We start from the raw sequence: 18,880 nt of genomic DNA on the forward strand, positions 1-18,880 counted from the left end.
TTGTTCACTCAGCACTTTGGATAAATAATACACTTCTTTTCCTTTCAGAGGTTCAAATGTTCTCTCCCAAAACCAAATATTGCCACTTAGATTTTCTACGCTCTACACTCTTGACAAAAAAAAAAATAACGGCACCAGAAAGAGAGCACTCGACGGCTGCAGGACGTTTTTTTTTGACAGGATGAATGAAAAACACGCACTGACCTTGAAGGCATATTTTCTATTGATGTGATCGTCCACAGACAGCATGGATATGTGGAAGCTGGGTACGAGGATGCTGCCCCAGTATCCCTTCCTCCTTCTCGTCTGCAGGGGACACAACAAATCAACACTATGAGTCGAGGAGGAGAGCCGTCTGGCACGCCGCAGCAAGCGGGCCGCCATGTGAAATACAGCCCTGTAGCGGAAAAACATAAAGCAGGAGGACAGAGTCCAAACCAAATGGACCGAGGCGAGATTAAACGGAGAGAGGGGGGGGGGTCGATGGTGTTTGGCATTTATTCAGTGGTCAGATTGAATAGAGGTGGGCACCGGTGGTGGAATAGATGAGCAGCACAGCTAAACCCGCTCTAATCCTCATTAAGTTGGCTGACGAAGGTCCTCGGTGACAATGGGAGGATTGCACCAGCCGCTCGCCACAGGGGGAATTAGACTGAGGCAGATAATTCTGTCTAACCTCACAATTTAATAACAGTCATCATAAGTACACAAAAACAGTGCAGGGAAAAAAGAAAGTCAGGGGACGCAGCACCGTTTGTGTGTTTGCTTTGCTATGTGTGTGTGTGTGTGTGTGCGCGGCACTGTGCGCACATATTCAATCAAGTTTGGGGCTTCAGGAAGTCAGGCTGCTCAAGCAAATCTATGCTGCAGGGCCCAGTAGCTTTCCGTAACTGAATAATTGAACAAAAACACAATTCAAAACCGGGGGCTGTTATGCAAAATGTCAACACAGACACATGGCAGTGGTGATTGGGAGGAAGGAGGTCTATAGTGACTAGTAAATAGTACGCTAGCTGCACCCTGGCTGGCCTGCGCTACTTTAGAGGACTCCTAGCTGCACCCTGGCTGGCCTACGCTACTTTAGAGGACTCTAGCTGCACCCTGGCTGGCCTACACTACTTTAGAGGACTCTAGCTGCACCCCTGGCTGGCCTACACTACTTTAGAGGACTCTAGCTGCACCCTGGTTGGCCTACACTACTTTAGAGGACTCTAGCTGCACCCTGGCTGGCCCTACACTACTTTAGAGGACTCTAGCTGCACCCTGGCTGGCCTACACTTACTTTAAGAGGACTCTAGCTGCACCCTGGCTGGCCTACACTACTTTAGAGGACTCTAGCTGCACCCTGGCTGGCCTACACTACTTTAGAGGACTCTAGCTGCACCCTGGCTGGCCCTACACTACTTTAGAGGACTCTAGCTGCACCCTGGCTGGCCTACACTACTTTAGAGGACTCTAGCTGCACCCTGGCTGGCCTACACTACTTTAGAGGGACTCTAGCTGCACCCTGGCTGGCCTACACTACTTTAGAGGACTCTAGCTGCACCCTGGCTGGCCTACACTACTTTAGAGGACTCTAGCTGCACCCTGGCTGGCCTACACTACTTTAGAGGACTCTAGCTGCACCCTGGCTGGCCTACACTACTTTAGAGGACTCTAGCTGCACCCTGGCTGGCCTACACTACTTTAGAGGGACTCTAGCTGCACCCTGGCTGGCCTACACTACTTTAGAGGGACTCTAGCTGCACCCCTGGGCTGGCCTACGCTACTTTAGAGGACTCTAGCTGCACCCTGGCTGGCCTACACTACTTTAGAGGACTCTAGCTGCACCCTGGCTGGCCTACACTACTTTAGAGGACTCTAGCTGCAACCCTGGCTGGGCCTACACTACTTTAGAGGACTCTAGCTGCACCCTGGCTGGCCTAACGCTACTTTAGAGGACTCTAGCTGACATCTGCCATGTCCAGCGACTCTCGCCCCTTCATCAATGGAGGCCGACACACGTATTCCAATACACATCTCACTACACCCTGCGCATTTATAATCCTGGGAGGGGGGGTCTGGTCTTTTGTGTGTAACCCAGACTCGCAATTGATAGGTTTGTTGTCAGAAGCGGTGGCTGGTTGGCCGCGATGAAATGGGCTCTGCCTCTGATCTCGAGGCAGAGTATTCGCCTTTGTTAACTCGGAGAAGAAGCGCGGATTTTCCTTGCAGACAAAAAACAACACATTGGCAGAGAAATGTGCTGAGAATGAGCTGGAAACTCTGTTAGTTAGTGGCACTCCAGGATAATCAGCGGAGATTTTGGGGGTATTTACTCAGCTTGATGGCTTGTTGTAGGAACAGAATGCAGGAGGCGCTCAAATGATCTTTCGTGCGACGAGCTACTGAAAAGTCAAGTTGACTGGGACACTGGGACAGGCCCTCGCAAAGTTCTGGATATCAGTCCCGGAACGAGTACCAAGTGTTGTGTAATGCTGCGCTGATAAAGCGTGTCCCCCTTCGCATCAACATACCCTCTGTGAGGGCGGATTTTCAGAGTAGAAGCGGATCTCTGCCAAAGCGCACGTGAGCACATTTTCTTTTCATGTTTCTGGCAACATATTTTGGCTAAATATGCCTCGTTTTTATAAATGTGTATACAGAAACAATTCCATTGCTTTTGTTTGATAATATGCATTAATTTAATTGATAAACATAGTGCTGTAATAAAATTTTCTAAACAACGTGTGCTTTTATTTTTTATATTCCCTTATTTCCATGTTGAAATTACGCAATACATTAAGTGTGGGGTCGCCAAAAAGAAATCCTAAATACAATGGGGGTCGTGGTATAAAGAAGTTTGAGAAGCCCCTGCTGTAGCTGAACCCTGGCTGGCTCTGCTAAGGCTCTGCAGAGGCGCCTGCTCTACAACGGAGGGATTGATCCGCCCGGCCTCAGCTCTCCCTCCATCCATCCCTCTCTCTCTCCGTCTCCACACTTGTTTATTCCCCCCCGTTTTCTCATTCCCTCTCTCCCTCCGTCACATCCTCTCTATGTCTAATGTTATACATCTTGCCCTCCCAGTCCCCCCCCCCCCCCCCCCCCCCCCCCCCAATCACATACACACAGGGTGATGCAGAACAGTCCTCCTCTCCTGATATAAGCTGGCCTGGTACTGATGGAAAGCTCATAAAACGCTGTCAGTGATTGTTAAGTATGGCAGATAGTAAGTGTGTGTTTTATGTGGAGAACCATGGAGGTGCACAGAGTGTAATAACTAGGGGTGGGAATCACCAGTTTCATCACGATACGATACGATATACCGTACTTTTCGGACTATAAGCCGCAGCTTTTTTTCCCCATTTGTCGACCCTGCGGCTTATATAACGGTGCGGCTTATATGTGGACAAAACCAGAAAATCGAAATATTGCTTTTTTTTACTGCATTGAAAATGTTATTTATCTGTTCCCCTTATTTGCTAAACTTAATACAACTTGTAAATGAGTTAATGTTATTTGTCCGACAGTATTGTGTCCCCAATGGGAGTCACAACTTGTAAATGAGTTAATGTTATTTGTCCGACAGTATTGTGTCCCAATGGGAGTCATTATCTGTAGAGGTGGGAACTTAAAGCTCAATAAGAACGGCCATGCACCACCACTCACAGAATCGAGAAAGAGCAATCAATCTGTCAATCCTTTCCGTGTCCGGGCCGGGTGAGGTTTCCCGTGTTGAGTCAAATTAAGCTGCAGGCTCCACTCCTTACATATGGTAATTAAACATTAAAACACATGCGGCTTATAGTCCAGTGCGGCTTATATATGTACACATCATTCAATTTAGCTGCTGCGGCTTATAGTCAGGTGCGGCTTATAGTGCGAAAAGTACGGTAGATTATTTGGCCACAACCACGTTACCATATTTGTATTTATAATTTAAATCGTATAACGTTATTTTGCTGCATATTAAATCACTGTAAATACTAATGTAAATCATTGTGTCGGTGTACATATTGTGTAGTTTATAACGTTAGTAGCTAGCTAGCTTGCTAGCCAGCATGCCCGAAACTCCCTAACATGCCCTGATTTTAAATGGTTCTCTCCTCTTTGTATACCTTTGTCCTCACAAACAAAGTATTCTGCCAGGGAACTTATGGACACGACAGTAGTAGTAGTCATAAGGTGTTTGAGCTTGTAACGTTAACATTAGTTAGCTATCGTGGTAGCCCCTTTCGTGACTGTGATGCCCCGATTTAAAATGGTTCACGACAGTAGACATAATGCTAACGTTAGCGGGGTAACGTTAACGTTAGCTAGCTAGCTTGGTACTATCGGCTGGCGACAGCCTAACAGACCAATAGCGGCTGTGTACTGAACAACATGCTGCCTACTGGTAAGTGTAGTTCTTTTTTTCCGACAAATTAAAAACCTTATAACTACCTTTGTTTCAACCAAAAATGCTTAAACAATAAATTTCTTTTTTTGATCCACTTTTTCTCCCATTTTCTATATTTTCTCCCATCCCAATTTCGTATCATCCAATTCAACCCTCCCCTGTCACGAACGCTGTTTCTTGCCTCCCACAAGCCGGCTGCAATGTGGACTAAGTCATACATAGCACAAGTCCCCTCCGGTACTTGAGGTAACAGCAGTCGCATCTTTTCACCTGCGCAGCTCAATCTCTGTGGCGAGGAGTAACGCGTGGGAGGCTCACGCTGCCCCCGACACTTCCTGATTCTACTGCGCAGGTGCACCAACCGACCTGTAGGAGTCGCTGTCCACAACGCCCGATCCCCACACATCAGTTTCCCACCCCCTAAAACGGCCAATGTGTATTAGTACGGACGACCAGCTAAACTGAAAGCAAATGTGGAGTGCTGGGCTCGAACAGCCGAGCCCAGCGTCTCCAGATTTCGTGGCGAGCGCCTTGCCCACTATGCCACGTAGCCGCCCTTAATGCTTAAACAATCATGAAGGGAACTCATTTTGTGCAAAAATGGAAAGCTTGCCAATGTTCATGCGGCAGAATTGTTACAATAGCCGATAATCCATTTTCCCAATGATAAATCCCTATACGGGTGGAACAACCAGTGACGTCAGACTACACCTCCCTATTATATGCCCATTTAACACAATCAGTAACATTTAGATCAGGGGTCTCAAACTCGCGGCCCCCTACTTGACATCAAAGTTTAGTGTTAGTGCGGCCCGCGCGCAACTTTTTGCCGAGTCGTTGCGCGAGTTGGAAGTTTTATTTATTTTATCACTTGTAGGCTACCATAGCGGAGGCTCATGACAGCAACGTTACGTTAGTGACATGGTTAAATTGTGATTCCGGAGTGATACCAAGTAAAGTGAAAAAAAAATGAAAAAACAACATTGTGCAGTAAACAGGTAACAGGTAACATGGAGTGACATCTCGGTATCTGTACATAGTTATTTACAGAGCATATGGGACATGCTAGTTAGCTTTGGTAGTGCAATACACTGTTCCTGTTATTCTAATTTAAAGTGTCCTTTCCTTTGGCCATAAGTGTGCGTGTGTGCGACATGAGTGTGTGCCCGCTCATATTAAAGTCTTAAGTGGCTGCTCGTGTGTGAGCGTGCACAGCGTGCGTGTCGTGTGTGTGTTCATGTGTGCTTGTGTGTGGATAGTTCAATGTTCTGAGCACTCAATGTTCATTGTTCATGGCTCTGATGGCCTGGGGGAAGAAGCTGAGCCTAAGCCGCTCTGTCCTAGTAGCTGGGGTTCGCAGGCGTCTGCCTGACCTCAGCAGCTGAAACAGGCTGTTATTGGGGTGGTGAGGGTCTTTCATTATCCTGCAGGCTCTGGATTTGCACCTCTTGTTGTATAGAACCTGCAGGGGGGGTAGTGCAATACCCGTGGTACGCTCGGCTGAGCGCACCACTCTCTGTAGGGCCTTCTTGTCCTGTGCCGTGCTGTTTCCATACCAGGCAGTGATGTTTCCGGTCAGGATGCTCTCTACAGCTCCTGAGTAGAAGGACTGGAGTATCTTCCCCGATACTCTGAACTTCCTTAACTGTCTCAGGTGGTAGAGGCGCTGTTTCGCCTTCTTTACTACTGTGTCTATGTGTGTTGACCATGTCAGGTCCTCTGAGATGTGGACCCCCAGGTACATAAAGCTGCTCACCCTGTCCACGGTAGCCCCGTTAATCATCAGTGGTGTGTGCGTCTCCTGCTGTCCTCTCCTATAATCCACGATCAGCTCCTTGGTTTTACCAATGTTCAGGAGCAGGCTGTATTTTTTATGTTTAAATATCAAAATTATCTGTCCATCCTCAGTACTTACTATGAATATACTATACTTAATCTGGTCTTTCCAAACGCACACACACAAAAACTGAGAATGCCCCTCCCCTCCCTCCCAGTCCCCACTCTGCTGTTCTCTCCGTCTCCGTCTCTGAACAGGGTTAGCTTGTTGTTAGCTTATGCTAACGTAACGTTAATTTCGGTCTTTAACACGACGTGGTCATAAAGGAATGGCGAGGATTGCAAAGCATGTTAGATGCATTTGACCCGTTGCGGAATAAAACAGCAGGGAAATTTTTTGGGTCGCAAAAATAGGCACACTAGCCTTGCTCCGTTTCAGACGCTACTGCTGTGTGCTGTTGAGCCGAGCGGATACGACTCCACTGGATTTTCAAAATAAGAGTATCGCAATATGAAATCGATCTTTTTACGTTGCATCGATCCCATTGGATCATTGATAATAGATCGATATATCCCCTAGTGTACACTTTTGAAAAATCCCGTTCCTCATGGCCCGACGCCATGCGTTTTGAATGATATTCGTCTACGACACGCGTAGGGGTGATTGATTGTTTGCGTGTGTACCATCACTTAGAGGCTCCGATTTATTCTGTAATTAGGTTACAGATCCCGATCACTTTCCACTAAGTGACGGTAATGCAGAGGATTCAGTGTGCCAACCACCACTGACTCTCGAATGAGTTTTCTGGATTTGCCTGGGAACGCTCATTGGTCACATTGTGTCGACAGGGAGTGCACGCACGCCATGTATCTCTATGATGAAGACTGGGTTGTGACCGCTGTGCCCGCTCTCTGCCAATGATTGGGGCGGCAAACCCCCACTGTTTTAGCTGTAGCCCAACATGCCTGTCTGGTTCCAGCAGCTGGCTGTGCTGCTGCTGCTGTGGCTTTTATCAGTCAAGAGGGCGGAAAGAGGGCGACAGGAGCAGCAGACACCAGAAACAACACAGACTTGTCGTCATGCTGCTCAGCAGAAATGATGTCCGTAATCCACACAAAGAGAGCCGGGGATATCAGTCTGGACGACAGCCAGGCAACAATGGCAATTCCTCTGCCGCGCCAGGCCAGTGGCAGGCCAAGGCTACTGTTACTAGATGGCCTCATTGATTCACAGCCATCACTGGATCTTTTCGTGGGGGAGTTCTCGATGCTCTTTGAACAGCTGTGTCAATATTTAATGTGAACGTTTACGCCGCAAGAAAGCGAGAGGGGGAGGCGCTTGGTCAATAGCTGCTTATATAGAAAAGACCATCGCGAAGGTCGGCCTGTTCCCTACTGGGTAATATGGTAGCAAAGAGGAAGCGCCATTTTAATTGTGGAACGGGAACCCCCAACGTTGGGCTGGGACTCCCACAGAGAAATAAATCCCATCCATGAAAGGACATGATTGATATTAGTGGTCACTCAAAAGCACTAGCAGAACAATCATGAAAGTCATTAAAGTTTCCCTTTTCAATCACATTGCGTTTCATAAGAGTATAGTGTCAGCATTTAATTACTCACAGGACCATTCAAATAGCACTCAAATCCTTTTTGATTGATCGTAGTGTTAATATGACTGGTAGCCTGACCAAAGCAGAATTAAAGAGGATATATATAACGAGATGAATCCAGTTAAGTGCTAATGCTAACACCAGTGTGGATTAATGCAGCTTTTTTTATTTTTATATTACCCTAAAGTAATTAACAGTATACAACCACTGTATAAGAGGCCTCATCTCTAGATGTCTGGTTTACGACTCATCTTTACAGTGTAAAATCAAATTTACTGCACGTCTTTATCTTCCTGTAGCCGTTCCCAAGTTCCATTTTAACTCGGATCTCCTAAATGTCAAAATGGAGGAACGGAAAACCGCTCAGATTAAGATGTATTCTCACTTAGTGCTGACAGACTGCCTGCCGTAGCAGCGACTCATGAGATGCAGATAAAACACCACAATCAACAAACAACAGGCCAACCAAGGGCCACGGCAACACATTGACCCAGTGGTCGACCGCAAGGCAGCAGGAAGGGCTTCCTGGTGGAAGAGACTCACCTCTGTAGTAAAACAGGCACATATCGGACAGCACGAACCACCTCTTCTTCCATAGCTTCATTCCCGTGCTGTCCTGTGGAGACCACAGAGACGTGGGACACGGTCAAACCACAACCTGAAGTCTCAAGTTGCATAATGATCACCAACGTCTGAAAACAGCTCTGCTCCGAAATGAGGAGGCTTGAAAAAATTTGAACGGCATATTTCTCTGCATCTCTCATTTTACACATTGTCAGCAAAAACAAGATGGAAACAAGTTATAATCACACATGTGGAATCCAGGAGAAGGATGGGATTCCTGGTATGAAATGAAGTGAAGATACTAAGAGTGCCGTACTTGTTATAAGTAATGTATGTCATTATAATCAAAACAACAGCTTCCGCTTTAAGGAGACAGCACATTGGGTGGGTAATGAAAATAAAGCCCCTTTACTGAAGTCCTTCTCTGGTATCAGTCGATGCTGCGTTCAAAGGGCTTCTCAGGCTGCAGCTTGGAACAGGAGGAGGGGTGGGGGAGAGGGCATCGACTGCCCCGGTTTGCTTTATTGGACAACTTGAGCAGAGTCCTTAATCTTGGATTCCACCATGTGATCAGAGTGTGTGTGTGTGTGTGGGCGGTGGGGGACCAAAACCACATCACTACAATCTAAAAGGCACTGCCAGGCGCCGGCATGGTTAACATTTATTACAATAGAAATTATCCCAAATACCAAAACACAGTGCATTCGAATCCGAGGCATTTCCCCCACGACAACGGAAGATTGAAATGTCTTGGTCTCAGTAATGACATTCATCACCTTCCCCTTCGTGTAATTCCGGCTTGAAAGTCTTGAGCCGTCTAATTCTTTGATGTGTTCATGGATGAGGTAGCATCCACCTACAGTCCCCTCTGGCAGCTCTCACCCTGCTCGTAAAGCAGCCTGGGCGGAGAGAGGAAAATGAGGCTCTCACAATGAATCACTATGACATTTTGTTCTCCCACAGGATCAACTGAAGGGCTGCTGCGGCGGCTCCACTCCGCTCCCCTCCCCGCCTCAATTTGCTTCAGTCTCCTTCAGGAAAAAGCTTCAATCGCTTCCAGGTTTGAATGAGGGAGGCCAAAAAATAAGCTTTTCTTGGTGGCGGGAGATATGAGAGTCTCTTGCTTGAACTACATTACCCTGCTTTAGGTCCCCAAAGAAACAACAGCTTGCAGCCGTGCCCGGGGGAAGCCTACTTGTGCTCACGACACAACTGTGCCAGGAGGTCGCAATCAAAACTAAATGAGAGGCTCCCACTTAGGAAGAATGAGAGAGCCTCCTCTGGCTAAAAGCTGCCTCAAGCTCCCCCCTTTTCACCCTAACAAGTAACCATGGACCCGTGATGAGGGATTGCTATTTAAACACTGGCCAGGCTGGTTGACTGGCAGAGCAGAACAGCAGAAGGGCCAGACAAAGCAACGCTGAGATCCTGTAAAGACAGGGGAAAGCTTGCTTTATGCTGGGCTTAAGACTGTTGATCATACGCCGACAGGAGACAGAGAACGCAAGCACTGTGCCGTGCTTGGGGAGGAAGTTAGTTATGGGATAGAGGTTTTACATTTGTGTTTGATGTTTCATGGTTAAACTTTTGAACATTCTTTCTAAATCGTTTGCGTTTTGTTTTTTCTCTCTGCAAATGAACAAACTCGCACCAGTTCTCAGGTATGTTGTACAACCAGCCTCACTCACCTGTTTATAAAGCCAGTTGCTTTTGATTACCGGCGCACCGGGGTTCCTCCTGATGGAGTTGGATCTCTTCCCGAAATTGTGGATCTTTTTGGAAGGTCTTGAGGGCTGAATTGAGAATGAGTAGATGATAGAAAATAATTAGCTCGACTTAAACAAATATGAAGATAAAACACTCTGCTGACCTTCATGGGGCTGTGTGTGTTTTACTCACTCTGCCCGCCGGGCTGCTGGGGTAGTCCGAGCCACCCGTGTAGTTGGAGGCCTCGCTCATGGTGCTCAGGGGACGTTCCTCTCTTCTCATTCGCTGGCACTTTGGAGGCAGATCTAAAACAGGAGATAGAGAGGGACGGGCCATGATGAGCACATCACACGGGATCAACCATCAGTGATCTCTCTGCTCAATGACCTCGATAAAAGGAGTAGAGGAGGAGAGGCAGCAGCAGCCTATCTTTACTGTGCCTCAACTCCAATTCACTCAATTTGCCTCGTCAGTCTTGTGTAGTCCAAACCCTCGGTCCTAATGAGATCTCAACATGGGCCTTTGAATCAAGCAATTACCCCCACCATGTCACTGCGGATAGATTCGCTCTCACAACTTTAAATTGTCTGCAAAGTCTGCCTGACAAATTGAGCAGCAGCCGCTTTTATGCAGCAGTGAAACAGGCCAGGCATGCCTCAGAGAGAGAGAGAGAGAGAGAGAGAGAGAGAGAGAGAGAGAGAGAGAGAGAGAGAGAGAGAGAGAGAGAGAGAGAGAGAGAGAGAGAGAGAGAGACAGAGAGAGACAGAGAGAGAGACAGAGAGAGAGACAGAGAGAGACAGAGAGAGAGACAGAGAGAGAGACAGAGAGAGAGAGAGAGAGAGAGAGAGAGAGAGAGAGAGAGAGAGAGAGAGAGAGAGAGAGAGAGAGAGACAGAGACAGAGAGAGAGACAGAGAGAGAGACAGAGAGAGACAGAGAGAGAGACAGAGAGAGAGAGAGAGAGAGAGAGAGAGAGAGAGAGAGAGAGAGAGAGAGAGAGAGAGAGAGAGAGAGAGAGAGAGAGAGAGAGAGAGAGAGAGAGACAGAGACAGAGACGAGAGAGAGACAGAGAGAGAGACAGAGAGAGAGACAGAGAGAGAGACAGAGAGAGAGACAGAGAGAGAGAGAGAGATGAGAGAGAGAGAAGAGAGAGAGAGAGAGAGAGAGAGAGAGAGAAGAGAGAGAGGAGAGAGAGAGAGAGAGAGAGAGAGAGAGAGAGAGAGAGACATTTCTAGAGGTTTCCCAGGAAAACGACTGTCCAAGCTGGAACGCCAAAAAGTTTTCAAAGCAAAAGTTGAAAGTATATAAATATATATATATAAAAAGGTTCAATAGATTTTCCACAGCCCCTTAGGAGACCGGCCCATAGAGATGCCCTACATTCTTTAGGAGAGGTACACCGCTGTCTGCAGGGAGCACCACTAGGAGGAGAGAGAGTAGAACAAAAATACCGCAGTGGTGAAAGAAGTGTCGTCTCTCAGATATATTGGGTTTCAGGTCACTGAACAAGGACAGACAACTCCGGTCCCCTTGTGCCCCGAGTCCCGACTGCATCTGCACTGCCCTGGCTAACTCCCTCACCCAAACACAAGTACACCAACATAGTTTACCATCCCTAGGCCCACTGCAGCATCAATGATTAATCTATTCATCCACAAAATCTCTCCAACCCACCGACTCACCATTCAACCCACCACATCGCCCACCCATCCATCCATCCACCAAAACATTCATCCATCCACCCACCCATACATCCATCCATCCCACCCACCCACCCAATCTCAGACGGCATGCTCTCTCTTTCAAACACAGAAAGAGGTAATAGGACCATCCATCACCACAGCAAGCAACACACAGGGTGCCCATTCCCGCGCAAATACAGACACCCCCCTCTCCAAACGACGACAAGACAAAACAATGACAATTACAGACAGTCTACATCTGACCCGTTTAGAAGGAAAGCTGTACGGTTGGGTGTGAGGCGAGAGGCATCAGAGGGAGTACTTACAGTGCCCTTCAATGCCAGTCCATGATTACTCAAAGTCTGAGAACATAACTGTACTGTACGCATGTCTTAAATGAAAGCCCACTGCCAGGTCTGAAATGCTGAGCTCCATCAGGCCTTGCGTGTAAGAGGTGACACATCCCTGGAGAAGCGATTAGGGGAGTCGTTGCCTGGGCAGCAGAGTGGGTGACTAATGATCTCTCAAGCTGATGTAGACATCCTCCTCGTCTCACTCTCTCACTTCATCACTTCTCAAATACCTGTGTTCTCGTAGAGTGAGGGGTAATAACTGTGTTCTCATAGAGTGGGGGGAGGGGGGGTAATAACTGTTCTCATAGAGTGGGGGGAGGTAATAACTGTGTTCTCATAGAGTGGGGGGTAATAACTGTTCTCATAGAGTGGGGGGTAATAACTGTGTTCTCATACAGTGGGGGGTAATACCTGTGTTCTCATACAGTGGGGGGTAATACCTGTGTTCTCATACAGTGGGGGGTAATACATGTGTTCTCATACAGTGGGGGGTAATACATGTGTTCTCATACAGTGGGGGGTAATACATGTGTTCTCATACAGTGGGGGGTAATACATGTGTTCTCATACAGTGAGGGGTAATACCCGTGTTCTCATACAGTGGGGGGTAATACCTGTGTTCTCATACAGTGGGGGGTAATACATGTGTTCTCATAGAGTGAGGGGTAATACCGGTGTTCTCATAGAGTGAGGGGTAATACCTGTGTTCTCAGAGTACGGGGTAATAACTGTTTTCTGATAGAGTGGGGGGGGGGGTAATAACTGAGTGGGGGGGGGGGGTAATAACTTCTCAGAGTGGGGAGTAATACCTGTGTTCTCAGAGTGAGGGGTAATACCTGTGATTTCATAGAGTGAGGGGTAATACCTGTGATTTCATAGAGTGAGGGGTAATACCTGTGATTTCATAGAGTGAGGGGTAATACCTGTGATTTCATAGAGTGGGGGGTAATACCTGTGATTTCATAGAGTGAGGGGTAATACCTGTGTTATCATAGAGTGGGGTAATACCTGTGTTCTCATAGAGTGAGGGGTAATACCTGTGTTATCAGAGAGTGGGGGGGGGGGTAATAACTGTTCTCATAGAGTGGGGGGTAATACCTGTGTTCTCATAGAGTGAGGGGTAATACCTGTGTTCTCATAGAGTGGGGGGTAATACCTGTTCTCAGAGTGAGGGGTTTGCCTCCGAGCTTCTGTTTCCTCTCGGTCAAGGTTTTCAGCACCCTCAATGACCAGGCCAAATCCCCACTGAACCATAATCAATGGTGCATCAATTAGGCGTCACTACACTGAGGGTGGGAGGGGGGGGGAGACTCTGGACCATGTCCATTGGAAGTGAGAGACGTTGCCCTGTTTGATGCTCTATTTTAGCCAATAGCCCATTTCCTGTGTGGGCTTTGTTGCTAATTAGCCGGGCCTGATAATCACTCTGCTGACTTTGAAATTAAAAAGCTGTGAATGCGTCAAATTGCCTGCTGTGAAATACGGGCTGGGCCCATGACTGCAGGCAGATAGCAGCATCAGTGGGAAGAGGGTGCATTGGGGAAAGGATACTGCATTACAGCGGCACAGCTCCCCACAGCAGAGTTTAACACATCAAGAGAAAATACTAAAAAGATAGTGAGGCATACAAATTGAATCTTAGCAATTTAATTAGCCTTGAACAGGGGACATTTTAGTTCCATAAAAAAAGTTTGGGTGGTTTCTCACTAGGCATCCGGGGTCGAATCCGAGCATGATCGCCACAAAGTAAGTGTGATGAGAACGCTCCCCCCCCCCCCCCCCCCACCCCCCGGTCACTGGGGACGCTGATTCACTCCAAGCCGGGACCGCTTGAATAGGTGGTTTTTGGTGCGAACGAACCAGCGTCCCCGACGACGGAGCGGAGCGTGGTGTTGTGCTACAAAACAGTGTTGTGAAAGGACCTGCCAAGCACCTCAGTGACGGACACCAAGACAAAACACAAGGCATACAAAACACAATAGGTTAGTGAATAAGCCAACAATAGCTGGAGCTAATTAGCCAGTTGTTGCTGCAGATGGTGTGAGCCAAAACCTGAACCCTCTCGGGCTGTCCCCGACTAAGGATTTGGATGGTCGACTATGATTGGCCAAAATTTGCCATTAGTCGACTATTGGTAGACTAAAAAAGATTAAAAAAAAATATATATATATATTTATTTTTTATTTAAATTTTTTAATCATTCCATTTGGGCTGTGGGGGGTGCTTAATGTCTGAAGGAGTCGACTGAAGGCTTCTTGTCCTCTGCAAAAGCATGCAATTGGTCCACTGATGGATACATCTTGATATTTGTCTAGTCTAGTGTGTTCATTAGATGGGTGAAATCCTCTTTCAGTGCCTCTGTGCCTGTTTTCGTAGGCAGTTAGCCTCTGGTATGCGTGCCATTAGCGTTAGCCACGCTTCTAGGCCTCTTTTCTTTTGGAAAGAATGATAATTAAAAAAAAAAAAAAATTATATTATAAATTTTTTGTTGTATTCGACTAAGAGGTTGGCAGTTGACTATGGCTCCTTTCAGCCGATTAGTCGACTAATCGACTAATAGGGGTCAGCCCTAGAACCCTCCCAGCAACAGCAGGGCCAACAGGGGTTATGAATAGGGATGTCAGATATTATCGGCCGATGTTGGCATTAAAATGTGATATCGGAAAATATTTTTTTACATTTCTATAACCTTTATTTACCCAGGCAAGCAAGTAAGAACAAATTCTGATTTTATTTATTGTCAAAAGTATGCATAATGTTGTGTTAATTCCACAACAAGAGATATATAATGTTAACACTTTGATCGCCAGCCATCATTCCATCCTCCGCCAGCCCTATTTAATATGGAGAAGTTCCCCTTCTTTGCAGGGCTATAACTTTTTAAATTGTATTGCTAAATTGACATTACTATGGCCCATTCAACGTCCTATATCTATTGTTCAGGGTGTAGCAACGTTATACTTTTTCATTCACATATTCATACTAAAATACGGTCTAAAGTATAAGTATGTTTTTATCGTTTTCTGCAGCTTTCTCCAGAACGTGATTTATAGCCCCAAATGCATTATATTGATGATGAAATACAGTTTGATAGGAATCTGCGCGAGAAAAAAAATTTCAAATGGACGTGCTTCTAGAAGTTACTACTGATCATTTGATGTTGACCGGATGGGGGGGGGGGGGGGGGGTCGTTTATAATTCCGTGGTTAACGTTATATGATTCATCTAGTGTGGGTGATATGATCATTAGAGCAGTTAGTATCGAACACGGTAAAAAACAACGTTGAATCTTACCGTAGCTTCCTCATAGCGTTGGGCGATGAGCGTGGAACAGAACATTTCCTATTATGGGATGTAGAAATATGTGATCCATTTCCAGGTTGTATAATAGTATATACGTCCAAATCATGTTGTTTATCGAGTTATTTGCAACCGATCGATGTCCAGTGTATCAAGATGGAGTCCCGCTAACGATAGCGAGTGCCCGGACGAAATATGGGAGAGCACCACTTCCGGCGCATCACTTCCTGTTTGGGCGATCCGCCGATCGGCCACCAGATGGCGCTCTTGAACCGTTGGAGAGTTGAGAGGGGATCAACAGTATATCTTTAGTGTCCGGGGGAGAAATATGATTTCGATCACAGATTTTTGAAATATTGATATCAAAGACGTGGTCCAGCGTCTTTGGCAGAATAAGCATGGCGGGGAAAGACGTGTCCCAGCGTTTTTGGCAATTAAAGTGTTAATTACCTGAAATTATTCCGTTTTTTTGGGGGGGGAAACCCTGCATATATCGGTATCGGTTGATATCGGTATCGGAAATTAAGAGTTGGACAATATCGGTATAACGGTATCGGTAAAAAAGCCAATATCGAGCATCCCTAGTTATGAAGACCGACACCAAGAGCTAGGAATATGATGAGCTGCTGAAATTATGAGATGCGTAACGTAATGTCAGGTATACTGTATCGTAAATAGCATGACAAGCATATTAGAAGATGCGAGTTCCAAATGAAAAATGTATTTAGCTACAGTTATTTGAGAGGTCACAATTTGGTGTTTACCTTGGTATTAGTATAAAAATGTAAATGTTGATGTTATGACAAGACTAGATAATACAACTACTGCACACTTCAAGCAGCCTAAATTAAAGTTCATAACACCAATCCAATGTAGGTAAAATATGCTTAGTAATTGAATAACTCTGCTTAAATGAAGAAAAAAATGCCTACATCACAGCTTTCCCTTCCTTAACCCTTTCACTGACACACTACAGAATGTTAACCCTTTACTATCACAGTACCGACGGTTACCGTCGGTAGTGTGATAGTAAAGGGTTAACCTTCTGTTGTGTGGCAGTGGAAGGGTTAACCTTATGTGTATTGTCGCAGTGAAATGGTTAATGGTTTTCATTGATTTCTTTAGCATTGGAATTTGACTGGGGTGTCGATCTGATCCGATTGGAATATCAGATCAGAAAAGGTGTTACTATTCCTACCCATAACACCCTGCCGTTTAGTCTGTCTTCTTTAAATTATAATTCTGCCATATTACACAATTTTTCCAACAAGTTTACCATTTACCCCAAAACCCCATGTATTATGCTCAGATTATGCATTCTATCTCTATACCTCTGTTCTCGACAGGCTGTTTCCGTACCTGTAGCTTAAATGCAAATGAGCTGCTGCTTCCCACACAAATTCACATCAAACAGTCAAACCAGGCATTATTACAGATCCAATATGAATGAAGATGCAGAAGTTGCATATCCTATCCTAGAAACATATTTTAGTGAAGCGTTTAGGTGGAAAAATATCCAAATTTACAAGCGAACAACCATCTTGAAAAACAGAGACACACAGAAGTCAAGGACCGCCCATAATGTAATGAGCTTTGTGATTGGTCGTTATATCCATGTCCATGTTGGCTGCTATTCTGAATGGGGCCTAACAAAAATAATGGTTGGTTTCAGGTTGCCGACCGACCCTGCCGATTTAGGTGCGACCCAATATATTTTATGAGTTTAAAAAAAAATTTATATTAAAAAAAAGAAATCATTTTTTTTTTTTTTTTTTTAGAATAGAGTTTCATAGAAATCTTAGTCAAACATTTAGTATTATGGATATTAAACATGCTGGCAGAGTACATGCATCCATGTTGTTGTGAACATTTTAACCCTTTCACTGCCACACGACAGCCGGTTAACCCTTTCACTGTGACAATACAGAAGGTTAGCCCTTTACTATCACACAACCGACGGCGATGCTCCATCATTAGCATCATTAGCTCCGCATCCGCGGAGCTAATGATGCTAATGATGGAGCATCGCCGTCGGTTGTGTGATAGTAAAGGGCTAACCTTCTGTCGTGTGGCAGTGAAAGGGTTAATTAAATAAAGAAATTCCCTATCCATAGTCGCCGTGGGAAAGAATATAAAAAAAAAAAAAAAAAAAAGATTCCCTACCTACCCATGGCCAAACTGACAACCAACCTGAAACCAACTATTATTTTTGTTAGGCCTGGCTTGTTTCAATAGGGAGGGTTCTGGTCATTAAAGCTGCTGGTGGCCTCTGGGAGTCTCGTCGCTGCGCCTGTGTGGGCTTGAACAGTGATGCAGAGCGTGCTGCTCCATCTGTGCTGGGCAGGTACACTGACTTGTCAATTTCTCAGAAGTGACCTACTGCAGCTTTAACAAAAGTTACCTAGTATTCATATTTAGTTAAAATTGTACAGTTGAGCATTTGGTAATAATTACTGGTAGCCTAAATAACAATGTTCCTATATTAATTAAGTAGAGCTGCTACGATTTTACACCAGTGTCATGCAATTTGGATGCAAGGCAAATACTCTAGCTGTAAAATGGAGATGTTGCTCTGCACAGATGGAGCCAGTCTCATGTTATAGTGGATAAAGTTTGTTGTAGCGGCAGAGTGGGGGTGGGGTGTAGGGGGTCCGGCCAGGGCTCCAGACTAACTTTTTTCACCACCGTCCCAGAACCGTCCCGAAATACAATTTTAACCGTCCCAAAGTGAATGTAACCGTCCCAAAAATCAAATGTCGTTTCTTTACTTTGGTTTTGTCATATATAGTTGTTATTGCCATAAGAAACACCATTCAGAGAAGGGGAGAATAAATTGATTTAGTCAAAAGGTGGCTTAGCAAAAAAATGTGGACACGCCGGACAAAAGCACCAAATTTTCCCCACGTGTTCCTCATCATCATAGCTTTCATTTTGGAGTAGGGGCCACGTCATCATGATGGATTTCAAGATGGCCGCCATGTAAAATCAAGGTTCTGCCCATTAATAAATATCTTGGTCCATAGCGGGCTCAATATTTGAGCGAACACAAAGGTATTGGTATCCCTGTAAACTAGAGAAGCTAAGCTTTCTATTGGTATCATTTTCATTAAGCCCAACTGTTGGGAAGGGGGTTTTAATAGGCAATGATTCAAAATTATGTAAAATTTTCGCATAGAAAAAACTGCCATGCTCATCTTCCAAAAGGTCCCTTGGCTGTTCACATGAATATATCCGAGTGAACATTGGTTTTATAGGTACCCACAAGCCTCTTCTTTCCAGACATACCCACTTTGTCCAACTTGCATGCTATTTGGGGCAATAATCAAGCAGGTTTGTGCATGTGGTACAAATGTGTCGAACATTGGGTTAGGGTTTGTTGTTAGAATGTTGAACATAGATCAATTTTGGTGTCAAACTAGGGCTGGACGGTATGGTCTAAAATTTATATCACGGTATAATTTGAAGCATAGACGGTAAAGGTATATATCACGGTATATTAACTTATCTTA

General features: G+C 45.6%; 1 protein-coding gene across 1 annotated transcript in view; it reads right to left on the minus strand.

Annotated features, from left to right (window-relative positions):
- Positions 1 to 18,880, minus strand: part of plekha5 (pleckstrin homology domain containing, family A member 5) — a 202,454-nt gene that overhangs the window by 57,537 nt on the left and 126,037 nt on the right. The window contains 6 exon segments of the mRNA XM_084335472.1: positions 205 to 282; positions 284 to 306; positions 8,311 to 8,383; positions 10,020 to 10,124; positions 10,231 to 10,308; positions 10,310 to 10,343. Coding sequence (XP_084191598.1) covers positions 205 to 282; positions 284 to 306; positions 8,311 to 8,383; positions 10,020 to 10,124; positions 10,231 to 10,308; positions 10,310 to 10,343 — 391 coding nt within the window.

Source organism: Notolepis coatsorum, assembly GCF_963971535.1.
Source record: "Notolepis coatsorum genome assembly, chromosome: 18".
In the NCBI taxonomy this organism is placed as follows: Eukaryota; Metazoa; Chordata; class Actinopteri; order Aulopiformes; family Paralepididae; genus Notolepis; species Notolepis coatsorum.